We start from the raw sequence: 18,399 nt of genomic DNA, 5'->3' as shown, positions 1-18,399 counted from the left end.
ACTCTTAGTAAATCAGGGCCAGTGATCTTTTACACTTTTGAGCAGCCACAAAAGTGTAAAAGATCAGAGACATGGGGTCGAGCCATCAGTACTCAGCCAAACCTTACAAGGGACAAGCAGCGCCATTAATAAGTCACCTAATGTGTGCGCTTACTGTTTACCTAAAAAGCTCAGGATCTGGACAAAAACGTAACAACATTTTAAGGTGCTGTCCAGAAATGAATATGATAACCTAGATAAGGAGTCACCTTCAAGATTTGACAAACACCATTACAGAATAGTAGTATGCACGAATACTAGGCCAGCGGTGTTCCCTCTAACCAAAAGGTCCAGATCTCATGCAAGTTGTCTTCTTACTATAAGGGTATGTTCACACGCGCAATTTTTTTTGCGGATTTTCCGCTGCGTATTTGAAAGTGGGCGGGCTCTTCTCGGCTGTCCGCAGCAGATTTTTTGCGGCGGAATTTACGCTGCGGAGAAACCACCACCGTCCCTACTGACTTCAATGGGGCTTCCGGCGGATTTTCCGCAGTGTACATTCCGCCGCGGAAAATCTGCTGCGGACAGCCGAGAAGAGCCCGCCCCCTTTCAAATATGCAGCGGAAAACCCACAAAAAAATCTGCGTGTGTGAACGTACCCTAAGGTCAGATAAAAATACATGTGGGTTTCACTTCCATGACTGTAAGAGGACTACAAAATGTTTTCCTGCTGGGATCCCCAGCGATCAGCTGTAATTTGAGGAAATCCGGCAGCAGGTGTTTACTTTTCCTATAGCACCACCACAGGAGAAGAGAAGAATTACACCGTGCACTGCAAGACCAGATAGGTCCCTCAGAGCAAGAAAAGATGTGCTAAACAAGTGTTTTCCTAACGTGTGTCTCCAGCAGTTGCAAAACTACGACTCCCAGCATGCCCTATTAAAGATAAAGGGGGGGAGGTTTATCAAAACCTGTCCAGAGGAAAAGTTGCTGAGTTGCCCATAGCAACCAATCAGATTGCTTCCTTTTCAAAAATGAAAGAAGCGATCTGATTGGGTTTTTACGTATGTATGTTGGTTGCACTGGACTCCTTCCTGTTCCCAAAAAAAGAGGAGGAAACATAGAATGTGTCGGCAGATAAGAACCATCTGGCCCATCTAGTCTGCCCAATAATCTGAATACTAGGAATAGTCCCTGGCCCTATCTTATATGAAGGATAACCGTATACCGATCCCTATCTTATATGAAGGATAGCCTTATGCCTATCCCTATCTTATATGAAGGATAACCTTATACCTATCTCTATCTTATATGAAGGATAGCCTTATGCTTATCCCTATCTTATATGAAGGATAACCTTATACCTATCACTATCTTATATGAAGGATTGCCTTATACCTATCTCTATCTTATATGAAGGATAGCCTTATACCTATCTCTATCTTATATGAAGGATAGCCTTATGCTTATCCCTATCTTATATGAAGGATAACCTTATACCTATCACTATCTTATATGAAGGATTGCCTTATACCTATCTCTATCTTATATGAAGGATAGCCTTATACCTATCTCTATCTTATATGAAGGATAGCCTTATACCTATCTCTATCTTATATGAAGGATAGCCATATACCGATCCCTATCTTATATGAAGGATAGCCTTATATCTATCTCTATCTTATATGAAGGATAGCCTTATACCGATCCCTATCTTATATGAAGGATAGCCTTATACCTATCTCTATCTTATATGAAGGATAGCCTTATACCTATCCCTATCTTATATGAAGGATAGCCTTATGCCTATCCCTATCTTATATGAAGGATAGCCTTATACCGATCCCTATCTTATATGAAGGATAGCCTTATACCTATCTCTATCTTATATGAAGGATAGCCATATACCGATCCCTATCTTATATGAAGGATAGCCTTATATCTATCTCTATCTTATATGAAGGATAGCCTTATACCGATCCCTATCTTATATGAAGGATAGCCTTATGCCTATCCCTATCTTATATGAAGGATAGCCTTATACCTATCTCTATCTTATATGAAGGATAGCCTTTTACCTATCCCTATCTTATATGAAGGATAGCCTTATGCCTATCCCTATCTTATATGAAGGATAGCCTTATACCGATCCCTATCTTATATGAAGGATAGCCTTATGCTTATCCCATGCATGTTTACACTCCTTCACTGTATTTGCAGCGACCACTTCTGCAGGAAGGCTATTCCATGCATCCACTACTCTCTCAGTAAAGTAATACTTCCTAATATTACTGCAGAAACCTTTGTCCCTCTAATATAAAACTATATCATCTTGTGGTAGTTTTTCTTCTTTTAAATCTCCTCTCCTCCTTTACCGTATTGATTCCCTTTACACACACACATATATATTATATATATATATATATATATATATATATATATATATATATATGTCTCTATCATATCCCCTCTGTCTCTTCTTTCTTCCAAGCTATACATGTTAAAGGGGTACTCCATTGGAAAACATTCTTTTAAATCAGCTGGTGCCAGAAAGTTAAACAGATTTGTAAATTACTTCTATTAAAAAATCCCAATTCCTTCCAGTACTTATTAGCTCCTGTATAATACACAGGAAGTTCTTTTCTTTTTGAATTTCCTTTCTGCCTGACCACAAGTGCTCTCTGCTGACACCTTTCCACGTCAGGAACTGTCCAGAGCAGGAGCAAATCCCCATAGCAAACCTCTTTTGCTCTGGACAGTTCCTGACATGGACAATAGGTGTCAGCAGAGAGCACTTGTGGTCAAGCAGAAAGGAAATTCAAGAAGAAAAGAACTTCCTGTGGATCATACAGCAGCTGATAAGTACTGGAAGGATTAAGATTTTTTTAATAGAAGTAATTTACAAATCCATAGACTTTGGTAGAGGAGGTGGGCGTGACGTCACGCCCGGCGGCCGCGAACACAGAAGCCCGCACACAGAGTTCGGAGTAATGAACTTCTGGACGCTGTGAGCGGAGCTCAGGTAACAGCTGTGTCGTACTACCGTACTTAGTCAGACCATGGTATCCTGGGTGAGTGCCGTCTTCTATTCTTACTATGTTGACTGTTTAATTTACAAATCTGTTTAACTTTCTGGCACCAGTTCATTTAGAAAAAAAAATGTTATAACTTCCAGAGCTCACATAGTAGGTCTTTTTGCAGTGTTAGGTAGAAGTATACCTCTGATATATGCCTGTCTCAGATGACTGTGCCGTGGAAGGGGGGGGGGGGTACATGGATACATCTGCCATATTCTTCAGATACGGTGTAAAAAGACCCTTATTGTGTGTATTCCTTAAACCTGTGAAGCTACAGACCAGTTGTGATTACTCCGTAACTACTTTATAAATGGTCTTTTCCCCAACAGATGGTGGGACCCATTGGCCTTTCCACTATTTCTATGTGACTACAGATAAGAAAGAAAAAAAAGGAAAGTGAAGAACGCAACAGAGAATTTCTTGCCTCAGCTGCTTGAGAACTCCATACAGAGAGTGACACGTGAAGGTTACTAGGCGCTCACATACAACAATACACTGTGAGCTTTCCAACTGTACAGCTCGGCGACACAGATGGAACAAATACAGGAAAAGGGAGTCCTGCTAGAGATACATTACAACTCTGTACAGCTGACCCTCTCGCCCACTCCCGGCTGTGTATTGTCTCCAGCTATGCAGCGGGACACACTAGTAATTTAACGCCACTTTGCACATAATATTCCAAGTGGACTCTGAGAATGAGGCGGCAGGCGGTCATCTGCTGGCTATTATATATACAGCCCAGTGACATATGTAGCCACTAATACCCCTCCCTCCACTTATCATTAAAGGGGTTATCCATGGAAACACTTTATATATATATATATTTCAACTGGCTCCAGAAAGTTAAACAGATTTGTGAATTACGGTACTTCTATTAAAAAATCTTAATCCTTTCAGTACTCATGAGCTGCTGAAGTTAAGGTTGTTCTTTTCTAAGTGCTCTCTGATGACACCTGTCTCGGGAACCGCCCAGTTTAGAAGCAAATCCCCATAGCAAACCTCTTCTAAACTGGGCGGTTCCCGAGAGACACGTGTCATCAGAGAGGACTTGGACAGAAAAGAACAACCTTAACTTCAGAAGCTCATAAGTACTGAAAGGATTAAGATTTTTTAATAGAAGATATTTACAAATCTGTTTAACTTTCTGGAGCCAGTTGATATATATAAAAAAAAAGTTTTTTCCTGGAATACCCCTTTAATCCCCGTTACACAGAAAACTTGTCGCCCCTGCGGTCCGGTATACAGATGCTTATCTTCTTCATTGTGATTTGACTACAAGTCATGTAAAAGGACTAAATCATCAGCCTATTTGATAATAAAATGAGCCCTACAGACGCCCGCTGTAGGCATAGTCAAACTCGATTTTCCAGTTTCCAGTGCTAAGTAAACAGCTTAACGTTTGCATAAGTGACAGCTCTTTATCTGGGTGCCAAAAGCTGGATCTAGCTTAAAGGGGTACTCCGGTGGAAAACGTATTTTACGTCAACTGGTGCCAGAAAGTTAAAAAGATTTGTAAATGACTTCTACTTAAAAATCTTAATCCTTCTAGTACTTCTTAGCGGCTGTATACTACAGACAAAATTCTTTTCTTTTTGGATTTCTTTTCTGAGGGGGCGGAGCCGTGATGTCACGATGCTCCGGCCCCTGTATCGCCCGTCATTATGCACAGAGCGAGTTTGCTCTGTGCAGTAATGATAGCGGGGTGCTGCAGCCGATATCCTGGGGGTCCTTTGGATAGGGGATAAGATGTCCTGGGGCGGAGTACCCCTTTAATGCCCTTCGTTTTTCGATCCGTTTTACTTCTGAGCATGCTCAGAACAAAATAAAATAAAAAATGTTGGGTTTATTAACTGAACAATAACTGATCCAGTCCGTTTCATCCATTATTGCCCGTTTTTATTTTTGACGGGAGAAGAACGGGACGGGTCTAGACGGTCATGTGAACGAAGCCTAATCAATTGAACAAATCATGTCGTGTTCTCTTCGGTTCGTTATATTAGTGTTTCCCAATGAGTGCACCTCCAGCTGTTGAAAAACTACAACTCCCAGCATGCCCAGACAGCCTTCGGCTGTCTGGGCATGCTGGGACTTGTAGTTTTCCAACAGCTGGAGGCACAATGTTTGGGATAGCTATTATATAATTGAGCTAAAAGTTCCTTTCTTGTTATTGCAGATGCTTGGCCCAAGTTGAAGAGCGATGGATCTCATCCAATACGTATCCACATCCAGAGTTTATACTTGTCACTAGATCCCGGAGAGCTGGACGGGCCCTTGTGTGACCAGCTGTAGCATTTTTGTAGCCAAACATCCAGGGCTCAAGTCCTGCAGTAAAGTGTGGGAACTGAGTTCCTGCACTTTTTTTTTTTTACAGCGGGAACACTGTTTCCAATCTACGTATTGTTGACATAGGCTTCAGCAAAGTCATAGAAATCTAGATAGAAAATTATATTGTTGGGGGCCCAAGTCCCTACCACCAAGGGGTACTCCGGTGAAAACCTTTTTTCTTTTAAATCAACTGGTGGCAGAAAGTTAAACATATTTGTAAATTATTTCTATTAAAAAATCTTAATACTTCAGGTACTTATTTGCTGCTGAATACTACAGAGGAAATTCTTTTCTTTTTGGAATGCTCTCTGATGACATCACGATCACAGTTCTCTCTGCTTACATTATAATAATAATAATAACACTATTTATTGTTGTCCTTAGTGGGATTTGAACCCAAGTCCCCAGCACTGTAAGGCAGCAGTGCTCCCCACTGAGCCACCATGCTGCCCTTAGCATACATTTGCTATTCATGGTTGCTAAAATGGGCAGAGATGTCAGCAGAGAGCACTGTGCTCGTGATGTCATCAGTGTTCCAAAAAGAAAGGAATTTCCTCTGTAGCATTCAACAGGTAATAAGTACTGGAAGGATTAAGATTTTTTTAATAGAAGTAATTTACAAATATGTTTAACTTTCTGCCACCAGTTGATTTAAAAGAAAAAAGGTTTTCACCGGAGTACCCCTTTAACAACAATTGGGGATTGGGAGGGGGGGGGGTCATTGGATTCAGTGCATTGAGAACATGTATAAAGAGTAAGACTACTACATGAATGAGGACAGGGGGACCAAACAAGGACTATCATAATCCAGAACCTAGAGATAGAAGAACTTGCTCTCAAGAGTGGTCTGACTGTTCCCATAGTCCATCGCACTCGTGTGACACAAGTATAAAGACTAGCTGTCATTTTAGGCATAACCTCTGGCTGTAGACCAGTTGGAGCATGGCTCAAGTCCTGCAAGAATTTGTGGGAACGGAGTTCCTGCACTTTGTCCAGCAGGAACACTGTTCCCATTAGCAGGAGTCCTGCAGGACCAACCATTGAGTGAAAATCTTGGGTGAGTTCCCACACTTATTTTCCCAGGACTTGACCCCAGGGTTGGGGGTGACCATTGATCTCCTCCAGTAAGATGAGATGGCTCCATGACAAGTGGCTATCCTGATTCCTCCGTAATACATGTGCCATAATGAGTCTGTATTAACGCTAATGTGAAACCGGCCCATGTCCAAACACAAGGGTTCGTGAAGGCACGTAATCTGCACGAGTATAAAACACAAGACCGCCACCACCGAGCACATGTACGTGCAGTATACAGCGCACGTGCTCAAAGCCGAACTTCAAAGCAGGACCTTCTGAGCTGTTCAGGTTTCAGGCTCTGGTGGTCTCACTATGGCCAATTAAACAGCATTTAGGCAATAAATCCTTCTTGAAAGGCTCTTGGGCCCCCTATTCTAGGAGGGATCCACAAGAAAGGACCCGTCAAGTCAATTACATACACACCTGCTATTAATAAAGTGTGTCCTAGTGAAGGCTGGGGGCCTCGCTTACCATGAGAATTCCTCTATAACAGTGGTCTCCAAACTGTGCCCCCCCCTGATGTTGCAAAAGTACAACTCTCAGCATGCCCGGACAGCCAACGGCTGTCCGGGCATGCTGGGAGTTGTACTTTTGCAACAGGACAGATTCTGAACCTGGCACCCATAGAAATCTTATACCTTGGGATGTCTCCGCTTTTACACTGACTCACACATAATTTTGTCATGTGACCAACAACTTGCACAGGGGCACCATAAAGTGGCACACAATTGCCACCCATTAGGTGTCAGAATGGAAAAGCTATATCACAATTCCGATATATACAATGGGTAATAAATGGCCATAATGATCCCTTCTTGTAATAACTGCGCACCACTGCACGCATGTGCCCATGTGCGTCTGCCATACGCATGAGCGGTCAATGACAGTCTCTTTCCCCCCCCCCCCCCCCCCCCCCATGTACAGGTGTACGGTATACGTACACTCATATTTGTGCATTACAGGTTTATTGTGAGAACAAAGCTGAAGCAAGAAGTTGTGGCCAGCAAGGTTTACCACGAGGAAGCGTCTAGAGATGTAAATGTCAGACGCCGGATGCGTGATCGTCTAGGACACCTATTACTGGAGATGCAGCGCTGAGAGAGTCCGCGGTATTTCTCGCTTACTTCATGCGTATAGGAGGCGAGGACAAACGAGCGCTCACACCATAGAATTACTAATAAAGATCAGCAGATACATGAGAAGGATAGAACGATGTACAATTATATCTCCAGCTGTCTATACCGAGGAAGGTGAACAGTGATACAGAGGAGGTTAGTGAGAGCACTGTTCACTGGAGCACACAGGAGAGCGTCAGAGTATGACCCACATAGGACAGGAGCACGGGACAGGTACTGTTATTATAGGACAGGAGCACAGGACAGGTACTGGTACTATAGGAGAGCGTCAGAGTATGACCCACATAGGACAGGTACTGTTATTATAGGAGCACAGGACCGGTACTGGCATTATAGGATAGGAGGATAAGAGAGGTACTGTTTTTATAAGACAGCAACACGGGACAGGTACTGTTTTTATAAGACAGCAGCAAAGGACAGGTACTGGTATTATAGGATATGAGGAGAAGAGAGGTACTGTTATTATAAGACAGCAACACGGGACAGGTACTGTTATTATAAGACAGCAACACGGGACAGGTACTGTTATTATAACAGTACCTGTCCCGTGCTGCTGTCCTATAATAACAGTACCTGTCCCGTGCTGCTGTCCTATAATAACAGTACCTGTCCCGTGCTGCTGTCCTATAATAACAGTACCTGTCCCGTGCTGCTGTCCTATAATAACAGTACCTGTCCCGTGCTGCTGTCCTATAATTACAGTACCTGTCCCGTGCTGCTGTCCTATAATTACAGTACCTGTCCCGTGCTGCTGTCCTATAATTACAGTACCTGTCCCGTGCTGCTGTCCTATAATTACAGTACCTGTCCCGTGCTGCTGTCCTATAATTACAGTACCTGTCCCGTGCTGCTGTCCTATAATTACAGTACCTGTCCCATAATAACAGTACCTGTCCCGTGCTGCTGTCCTATAATTACAGTACCTGTACCGTGCTGCTGTCCTACAATAACAGTACCTGTCCCGTGCTGTTGTCCTACAATAACAGTACCTGTCCCGTGTTGCTGTCCTACAATAACAGTACCTGTCCCGTGTTGCTGTCCTACAATAACAATACCTGTACCATGCTGCTGTCCTATAATAACAGTACCTGTCCCGTGCTGCTGTCCTATAATTACAGTACCTGTCCCATAATAACAGTACCTGTCCCGTGCTGCTGTCCTACAATAACAGTACCTGTCCCGTGTTGCTGTCCTACAATAACAGTACCTGTCCCGTGCTGCTGTCCTACAATAACAGTACCTGTACCGTGCTGTTGTCCTACAATAACAGTACCTGTCCCGTGTTGCTGTCCTACAATAACAGTACCTGTACCGTGTTGCTGTCCTACAATAACAGTACCTGTACCGTGCTGCTGCCCTACAATAACAGTACCTGTACCGTGCTGCTGTCCTACAATAACAGTACCTGTACCGTGCTGATGCCCTACAATAACAGTACCTGTACCGTGCTGCTGCCCTACAATAACAGTACCTGTACCGTGTTGCTGTCCTACAATAACAGTACCTGTACCGTGTTGCTGTCCTACAATAACAGTACCTGTACCGTGTTGCTGCCCTACAATAACAGTACCTGTACCGTGTTGCTGCCCTACAATAACAGTACCTGTACCGTGCTGCTGCCCTACAATAACAGTACCTGTACCGTGCTGCTGCCCTACAATAACAGTACCTGTACCGTGCTGCTGCCCTACAATAACAGTACCTCTACCGTGCTGCTGCCCTACAATAACAGTACCTCTACCGTGCTGCTGTCCTACAATAACAGTACCTCTACCGTGCTGCTGTCCTACAATAACAGTACCTCTACCGTGCTGCTGTCCTACAATAACAGTACCTCTACCGTGCTGCTGTCCTACAATAACAGTACCTCTACCGTGCTGCTGTCCTACAATAACAGTACCTCTACCGTGCTGCTGTCCTGCAACAACAGTACCTCTACCGTGCTCCTGTCCTGCAATAACAGTACCTGTCCCATGCCCCTGTCCTGCAATAACAGTACCTGTCCCTTGCTGCTGTCTTATTATAGGACAGCAACACGGGACAGGTACTGTTATTATAGGACAGCAACACGGGACAGGTACTGTTATTATAGGACAGCAACACGGGACAGGTACTGTTATTATAGGACAGCAACACGGGACAGGTACTGTTATTATAGGACAGCAACACGGGACAGGTACTGTTATTATAGGACAGCAACACGGGACAGGTACTGTTATTATAGGACAGCAACACGGGACAGGTACTGTTATTATAGGACAGTAACACGGACAGGTACTGTTATTATAGGACAGAAGAGAGTACATGACCTCCCACAGGACCGGTATTAAAGGGCAGGAGACAGTACAGGATGCATTCAAGACAGCAGAGAGTACATGACCACACACAGGCACTGGTATTATAGGACATAACAGTATATGAGCCACACAGGACATGTACTGTTTTTATAGGACATAAAAGAGTACATAGCACACAAGACAGATACCAGCATTACAATTATAGCCATATACAACACTCCCGACACTATGATTAACATAGGCCAGACACAGTACCATAGGTCAGGTACTGTTATTACAGGTTAGGCACTATACTCATACACGATGTCGGGTACTGTTATTACAGGTTAGGCACTATACTCATACACGATGTCGGGTACTGTTATTACAGGTTAGGCACTATACTCATACACGATGTCGGGTACTGTTATTACAGGTTAGGCACTATACTCATACACGATGTCGGGTACTGTTATTACAGGTTAGGCACTATACTCATACACGATGTCGGGTACTGTTATTACAGGTTAGGCACTATACTCACACTTATTACACTGTTATACTCTTACCATAGGTCAGGTACTGTTATTACAGGTTAGGTACTATACTCATACAAGATATCAGGTACTGTTATTACACTGTTATACTCTTCTGGTAGGACAGGTACTGTTAATACAGGTCAGGTACTGTTATTACAGGTTAGGCACTATGCTCACACTGTTATACTCTTACCATAGGTCAGGTACTGTTATTACAGGTTAGGTACTATACTCATACAAGATATCAGGTACTGTTATTACACTGTTATACTCTTCTGGTAGGACAGGTACTGTTAATACAGGTCAGGTACTGTTATTACAGGTTAGGCACTATGCTCACACTGTTATACTCTTACCATAGGTCAGGTACTGTTATTACAGGTCAGGTACTGTTATTACAGGTCAGGCACTATGCTCACACTGTTATACTCTTACTATAGGTCAGGTACTGTTATTACAGGTTAGGCACTATGCTCACACTGTTATACTCTTACTATAGGTCAGGTACTGTTATTACAGGTTAGGCACTATACTCACACTGTTATACTCTTACCATAGGTCAGGTACTGTTATTACAGGTTAGGCACTATACTCACACTGTTATACTCTTACCATAGGTCAGGTACTGTTATTACAGGTTAGGCACTATGCTCACACTGTTATACTCTTACCATAGGTCAGGTACTGTTATTACAGGTCAGGCACTATACTCACACTGTTATACTCTTACCATAGGTCAGGTACTGTTATTACAGGTTAGGCACTATACTCACACTGTTATACTCTTACCATAGGTCAGGTACTGTTATTACAGGTTAGGCACTATGCTCACACTTATACTCTTACCATATGTCAGGTACTGTTATTACAGGTTAGGCACTATGCTCACACTGTTTTACCATAGGTCAGGCACTGTTATTACAGGTCAGGTACTGTTATTACAGGTCAGGCACTATGCTCACACTGTTATACTCTTACCATAGGTCAGGTACTGTTATTACAGGTCAGGGACTATGCTCACACTGTTTTACCATAGGTCAGGTACTGTTATTACAGGTCAGGTACTGTTATTACAGGTCAGGTACTGTTATTACAGGTCAGGTACTGTTATTACAGGTCAGGTACTGTTATTACAGGTCAGGTACTGTTATTACAGGTCAGGTACTGTTATTACAGGTCAGGTACTGTTATTACAGGTCAGGTACTGTTATTACAGGTCAGGCACTGTTATTACAGGTCAGGCACTATGCTCACACTGTTATACTCTTACCATAGGTCAGGTACTGTTATTACAGGTCAAGTACTGTTATTACAGGTCAGGGACTATGCTCACACTGTTTTACCATAGGTCAGGTACTGTTATTACAGGTCAGGTACTGTTATTACAGGTCAGGTACTGTTATTACAGGTCAGGTACTGTTATTACAGGTCAGGTACTATGCTCACACTGTTATACTCTTACCATAGGTCAGGTACTGTTATTACAGGTCAGGTACTGTTATTACAGGTCAGGTACTGTTATTACAGGTCAGGGACTATGCTCACACTGTTTTACCATAGGTCAGGTACTGTTATTACAGGTCAGGTACTGTTATTACAGGTCAGGCACTGTTATTACAGGTCAGGCACTGTTATTACAGGTCAGGCACTGTTATTACAGGTCAGGCACTGTTATTACAGGTCAGGCACTGTTATTACAGGTCAGGCACTATGCTCACACTGTTATACTCTTACCATAGGTCAGGTACTGTTATTACAGGTCAAGTACTGTTATTACAGGTCAGGGACTATGCTCACACTGTTTTACCATAGGTCAGGTACTGTTATTACAGGTCAGGTACTGTTATTACAGGTCAGGTACTGTTATTACAGGTCAGGCACTATGCTCACACTGTTATACTCTTACCATAGGTCAGGTACTGTTATTACAGGACAGGTACTGTTATTACAGGTCAGGTACTGTTATTACAGGTCAGGTACTGTTATTACAGGTCAGGCACTATGCTCACACTGTTATACTCTTACCATAGGTCAGGTACTGTTATTACAGGTCAGGTACTGTTATTACAGGTCAGGTACTGTTATTACAGGTCAGGTACTGTTATTACAGGTCAGGCACTGTTATTACAGGTCAGGCACTATGCTCACACTGTTATACTCTTACCATAGGTCAGGTACTGTTATTACAGGTCAAGTACTGTTATTACAGGTCAGGGACTATGCTCACACTGTTTTACCATAGGTCAGGTACTGTTATTACAGGTCAGGTACTGTTATTACAGGTCAGGTACTGTTATTACAGGTCAGGTACTGTTATTACAGGTCAGGTACTGTTATTACAGGTCAGGTACTATGCTCACACTGTTATACTCTTACCATAGGTCAGGTACTGTTATTACAGGTCAGGTACTGTTATTACAGGTCAGGGACTATGCTCACACTGTTTTACCATAGGTCAGGTACTGTTATTACAGGTCAGGTACTGTTATTACAGGTCAGGTACTGTTATTACAGGTCAGGTACTGTTATTACAGGTCAGGCACTGTTATTACAGGTCAGGCACTGTTATTACAGGTCAGGCACTATGCTCACACTGTTATACTCTTACCATAGGTCAGGTACTGTTATTACAGGTCAAGTACTGTTATTACAGGTCAGGGACTATGCTCACACTGTTTTACCATAGGTCAGGTACTGTTATTACAGGTCAGGTACTGTTATTACAGGTCAGGTACTGTTATTACAGGTCAGGCACTATGCTCACACTGTTATACTCTTACCATAGGTCAGGTACTGTTATTACAGGACAGGTACTGTTATTACAGGTCAGGTACTGTTATTACAGGTCAGGTACTGTTATTACAGGTCAGGTACTGTTATTACAGGTCAGGGACTATGCTCACACTGTTTTACCATAGGTCAGGTACTGTTATTACAGGTCAGGTACTGTTATTACAGGTCAGGCACTGTTATTACAGGTCAGGCACTGTTATTACAGGTCAGGCACTGTTATTACAGGTCAGGCACTGTTATTACAGGTCAGGCACTGTTATTACAGGTCAGGCACTATGCTCACACTGTTATACTCTTACCATAGGTCAGGTACTGTTATTACAGGTCAAGTACTGTTATTACAGGTCAGGGACTATGCTCACACTGTTTTACCATAGGTCAGGTACTGTTATTACAGGTCAGGTACTGTTATTACAGGTCAGGTACTGTTATTACAGGTCAGGCACTATGCTCACACTGTTATACTCTTACCATAGGTCAGGTACTGTTATTACAGGACAGGTACTGTTATTACAGGTCAGGTACTGTTATTACAGGTCAGGTACTGTTATTACAGGTCAGGCACTATGCTCACACTGTTATACTCTTACCATAGGTCAGGTACTGTTATTACAGGTCAGGTACTGTTATTACAGGTCAGGTACTGTTATTACAGGTCAGGTACTGTTATTACAGGTCAGGCACTGTTATTACAGGTCAGGCACTATGCTCACACTGTTATACTCTTACCATAGGTCAGGTACTGTTATTACAGGTCAAGTACTGTTATTACAGGTCAGGGACTATGCTCACACTGTTTTACCATAGGTCAGGTACTGTTATTACAGGTCAGGTACTGTTATTACAGGTCAGGTACTGTTATTACAGGTCAGGTACTGTTATTACAGGTCAGGTACTGTTATTACAGGTCAGGTACTGTTATTACAGGTCAGGTACTATGCTCACACTGTTATACTCTTACCATAGGTCAGGTACTGTTATTACAGGTCAGGTACTGTTATTACAGGTCAGGGACTATGCTCACACTGTTTTACCATAGGTCAGGTACTGTTATTACAGGTCAGGTACTGTTATTACAGGTCAGGTACTGTTATTACAGGTCAGGTACTGTTATTACAGGTCAGGCACTGTTATTACAGGTCAGGCACTGTTATTACAGGTCAGGCACTATGCTCACACTGTTATACTCTTACCATAGGTCAGGTACTGTTATTACAGGTCAAGTACTGTTATTACAGGTCAGGGACTATGCTCACACTGTTTTACCATAGGTCAGGTACTGTTATTACAGGTCAGGTACTGTTATTACAGGTCAGGTACTGTTATTACAGGTCAGGCACTATGCTCACACTGTTATACTCTTACCATAGGTCAGGTACTGTTATTACAGGACAGGTACTGTTATTACAGGTCAGGTACTGTTATTACAGGTCAGGTACTGTTATTACAGGTCAGGTACTGTTATTACAGGTCAGGTACTGTTATTACAGGTCAGGCACTATGCTCACACTGTTATACTCTTACCATAGGTCAGGTACTGTTATTACAGGTCAGGGACTATGCTCACACTGTTTTACCATAGGTCAGGCACTTATCGCAGGTCTTGCAGCCATATCCCAGGTCCAGTCCCCAGACAAGTGGCAGCAGACAATGGAGCCCATAACAATAGGTCACTGCCCCCCTCGCCTATATAATAGGGGGCTGCACGTTAACCCCTGGAGAGCCAAGTTGCATCCCTATAGAAGGCACCATGACAACAGAAGGACACGTTCCTCCCTGCGGGGGTCAGCCCCGGGGCTATGCCTCTATAGAGAGCACGCTCCTCCGTGTAACCCTTTCACCGCTGACCGCCCCCAGGTGCCGCAGTAATTGCCGCCACTGCATTCACACTGTGCAGAAAACACCGTGACAACCGCAATGTGTGATTACCTTCTTAGCCCTGGGCAGAGTCCCGCCGGAGACCACCAGCGCCTTGTACATGTCATCCGTCCTGTACGTGCTCAGCGCCATGTAGGGCTCAGCCTTGTCCCTCTCCCGGTATATGGCTTGGTCCGGCGGCACCGCGTACTCCCTGAGCTGCACCTTCTTCAGCCGCCTGAAAGTCATCGCTGTCCCGGCAGCTGCTGCTGCTACAACCTGCTGCCTGCAGCTCCTAGTGTGTCTGCTGGGGGGCGGGGCCCGGCACATCACATATAACTGAGCTCGGGGGCGGGGCCAACACTCCAGGACACGCCCCCTTGAATGGAGAGCATGTGCCTGCCACACCGTCCTGTGTGATCAGAGGCTAATGATGGGCGTGCGCTTTATCCTGCTCACCGTGAGATCAGCATCATCGGGATCATAGACATTGATGTGCAGGATTATTATAATTAGTATTAATAATAATAATGTAATAATAATATCTGCAGCTGATAAGGCTATCTGGCTTTAAGGCTGTTTTCCCCAACCAGTGTGCCACCAGCTATTGCAAAACTACAACACCCAGCATGCCCAGACAGGGAAGTTATAGCATTGAACAATTTTGGAAAATCGACATTCCATCCGGCTGGGATTCTATTTGACATTTTTGGGGAAAAACCACCGCCAAAAATGCCATGTTCACTGTATGGGGGCCAAAAATGCTGCAAACTGATGTTAACTGGGAGACAATAGGGAAGTGTGAAACATCAGACACACATGGCGGTTTTTATTTTGGCGTTTTTTCTACCATTTTGTGGCGTTTTTAGGCTCTTGTGGCGTTTTTGGGGCTTTCGGAGCATGTGGCGGTATGGCGTTTTTGTTTATCCATAGAGTATTTACACGATCGTAACTCCCAGGGGGTTACCTGCTGCGGCAAATGACGCTACCATTCACTTCACCGACACTATTGCGGACTCTGGGCGGACCCATTGAAGTGAATGCTAGCGTAACTTGCAGAAGATCTCCTGCAGGGGGTTTCGATGCTGTGAAAGTACCTATAGACCTCTATGGGAGAAAGGTTTTTCTCCTTCCCCAAATGTTTATTAGAAATCCTTCAGTCATCTGACTTAAAGGGGTTCTCCACTGCCCTGCCTCCCGGAGCTCCGCTTGCAGCGTCCGGAAGTTTATTACTCCGAACGCTGTGTGCGGGCTTCCGTGTTCGAGGCCGCCCCCTTGTGACGTCACACCCTCCCCCTCGTGACGTCACACCCGCCCCCTCGTGAGGTCACGCCCGCCCCCTCGTGAGGTCACGCCCGCCCCCTCAACGAAAGTGTATGGGAAGGGCTGCGACCACTGTCGAAAATAGGGCAGGGAGATAAAACGCCGAAGAAAAAATGCCTATAGTAAAACACGCTGGGAGGGGGAGATTGATCAAATCCTGTGCAGAGGAAAAGTTGTTGAGTTGCCCATAGCAACCAAGCAGATCACAAGTGCGCCAAAACTATCAAAAATACTTCCCAATGCCATTTCATATATTGTAAAGAAGGTTTCTAGAGCAGCAGAGGGTATTCGCAAATGATAAATTAGTGACCACTGCATCCAAGAGCGTCTAAAATTTGGGAGTGAAAGGCACAAAAACTTGGGAGTAAACATTTTGGTAGTGAAAAATGAGAGAGCATTTTTTTGTGGCGTTTTTTTTTTTTCTGGCCAAAAAAACGGCACAAAAAAAGTGGTGTGGAATCTAAATTATGCAGCTGTCATTTCGCAATACACAAGTGGCATCACAACCACGGTGACAATCATTAGATGTGATGTTATAGTGCCACATTACGATTTTCAGGTCACATGACCAAAGTTGCCTTGGAGCTACAAAGGAGTAGTCCAGTTTGGTAAAATGTATCCCCTACTCAAAGGATAGGCAACAAGTGTGAGTCCAACCGCTGGGAGCCTTCGCGATCTTCTGCCCGGCACCCCGGCTCTCCCTATGAACAGAGCTGTGTCGACTGCCACAGGAAGCGGTGGCCGACACGTCCCCTCCATGCATCTCTATGGGAGAGCAGGAGATACACGAGTACAGCGCCTTGGCTCTCCCATAGAGATGCATTGACGGCATGTGCCCCGTTCTGTGCATGAAGAGAGTTGGAGCACCGTACAGGAGATTGCGGGGAGTCCCAGCAGTCGGACCCCCCTGATCAGACACTTATCCTCTATTCCAGTGGTCTTCAACCTGCGGACCTCCATATGTTGCAAAACTACAACTCCCAGCATGCCCGGACAGCCAACGGCTGTCCGGGCATGCTGGGAGTTGTAGTTTTGCAAAATCTGGAGGTCCGCAGGTTGGAGACCACTGGAATAGAGAATAAATGTCTGATCAGGGGGGTCCGACTGCTGGGACTCCCCGCAATCTCCTGTACGGTGCTCCAACTCAACGGCTGTCCGGGCATGCTGGGAGTTGTAGTTTTGCAAAATCTGGAGGTCCGCAGGTTGGAGACCCCTGGAATAGAGAATAAGTGTCTGATCAGGGGGGTCCGACTGCTGGGACTCCCCGCAATCTCCTGTACGGTGCTCCAACTCAACGGCTGTCCGGGCATGCTGGGAGTTGTAGTTTTGCAAAATCTGGAGGTCCGCAGGTTGGAGACCACTGCTCTATTCTTTGGATAGGGGATACATTTTCCTAAACTGGAGTACCCCTTTAATAGCCACACTGTAGGTCAATATGCGCTGCATTCATTACAGAGTGTGGTTTAACATTTGATGATCTCACATTGCTGCTACCGTAAATGTTCCCCTACCTGTGACCCAATGGCTATTGTATAAAGAAGACCCTCTTGTTACATGTCTTTACATGTCAGGGGCTCCTGAATCATTGAATTCACACCTCCAACAAAACAACACCCAACCTAACAATAGGAGGAGACGCATAAAAATCTAGTGCAGATCCGAAGGCTAAATCTACTTGTCGGATTTCACAGTAGATTTCACCCCTATATATTAGGCCTCTGTCACGCAAATGCATTTTAAGTCCATATTACCATCAGTTTATGTTAATCTATAGCGCTATTCGTGTGGCCGTACAATATCTGCGCATATTTTAAAAATGCAGCACGTTTATCTTCTGGTGGTTGGACTCAGCCCATTGTTGTCTATGGAAAGAGACATAGAGGCATCTAGACTATGTTATCGATCCATATAACGGACATATTCTTATACGTATACATGTAAAAACTGGCCTTAAAGGAGTAGTCCAGTGGTGAACCCAGTGGTGAACAACTTATTCCCTATCCTAAGGATAGGGGAT

At 44.1% G+C, this 18,399-nt stretch overlaps 1 protein-coding gene across 4 annotated transcripts in view; it reads right to left on the bottom strand.

Annotated features, from left to right (window-relative positions):
• The window catches only part of TAMALIN (trafficking regulator and scaffold protein tamalin), a 65,941-nt gene that overhangs the window by 26,062 nt on the left and 21,480 nt on the right, over positions 1-18,399 (bottom strand). The window contains exon 1 of one of the 4 annotated variants that reach the window (XM_056562115.1): positions 15,132-15,399. The exons of 1 other annotated variant lie outside the window; for it this stretch is intronic. In XM_056562115.1, the coding sequence (XP_056418090.1) occupies positions 15,132-15,389 (258 nt within the window). In that variant the 5' untranslated portion in view covers positions 15,390-15,399. Of the gene's footprint in view, positions 1-248; positions 272-14,779; positions 14,978-15,131; positions 15,400-18,399 lie in introns of those variants that run through there. 2 more of the 4 variants (XM_056562116.1, XM_056562118.1) reach the window with 2 other exon arrangements.

Source organism: Hyla sarda, chromosome 2 (assembly GCF_029499605.1).
Source record: "Hyla sarda isolate aHylSar1 chromosome 2, aHylSar1.hap1, whole genome shotgun sequence".
Classification (NCBI taxonomy): Eukaryota; Metazoa; Chordata; class Amphibia; order Anura; family Hylidae; genus Hyla; species Hyla sarda.
This window is presented reverse-complemented; position numbering and strand designations above follow the sequence as displayed.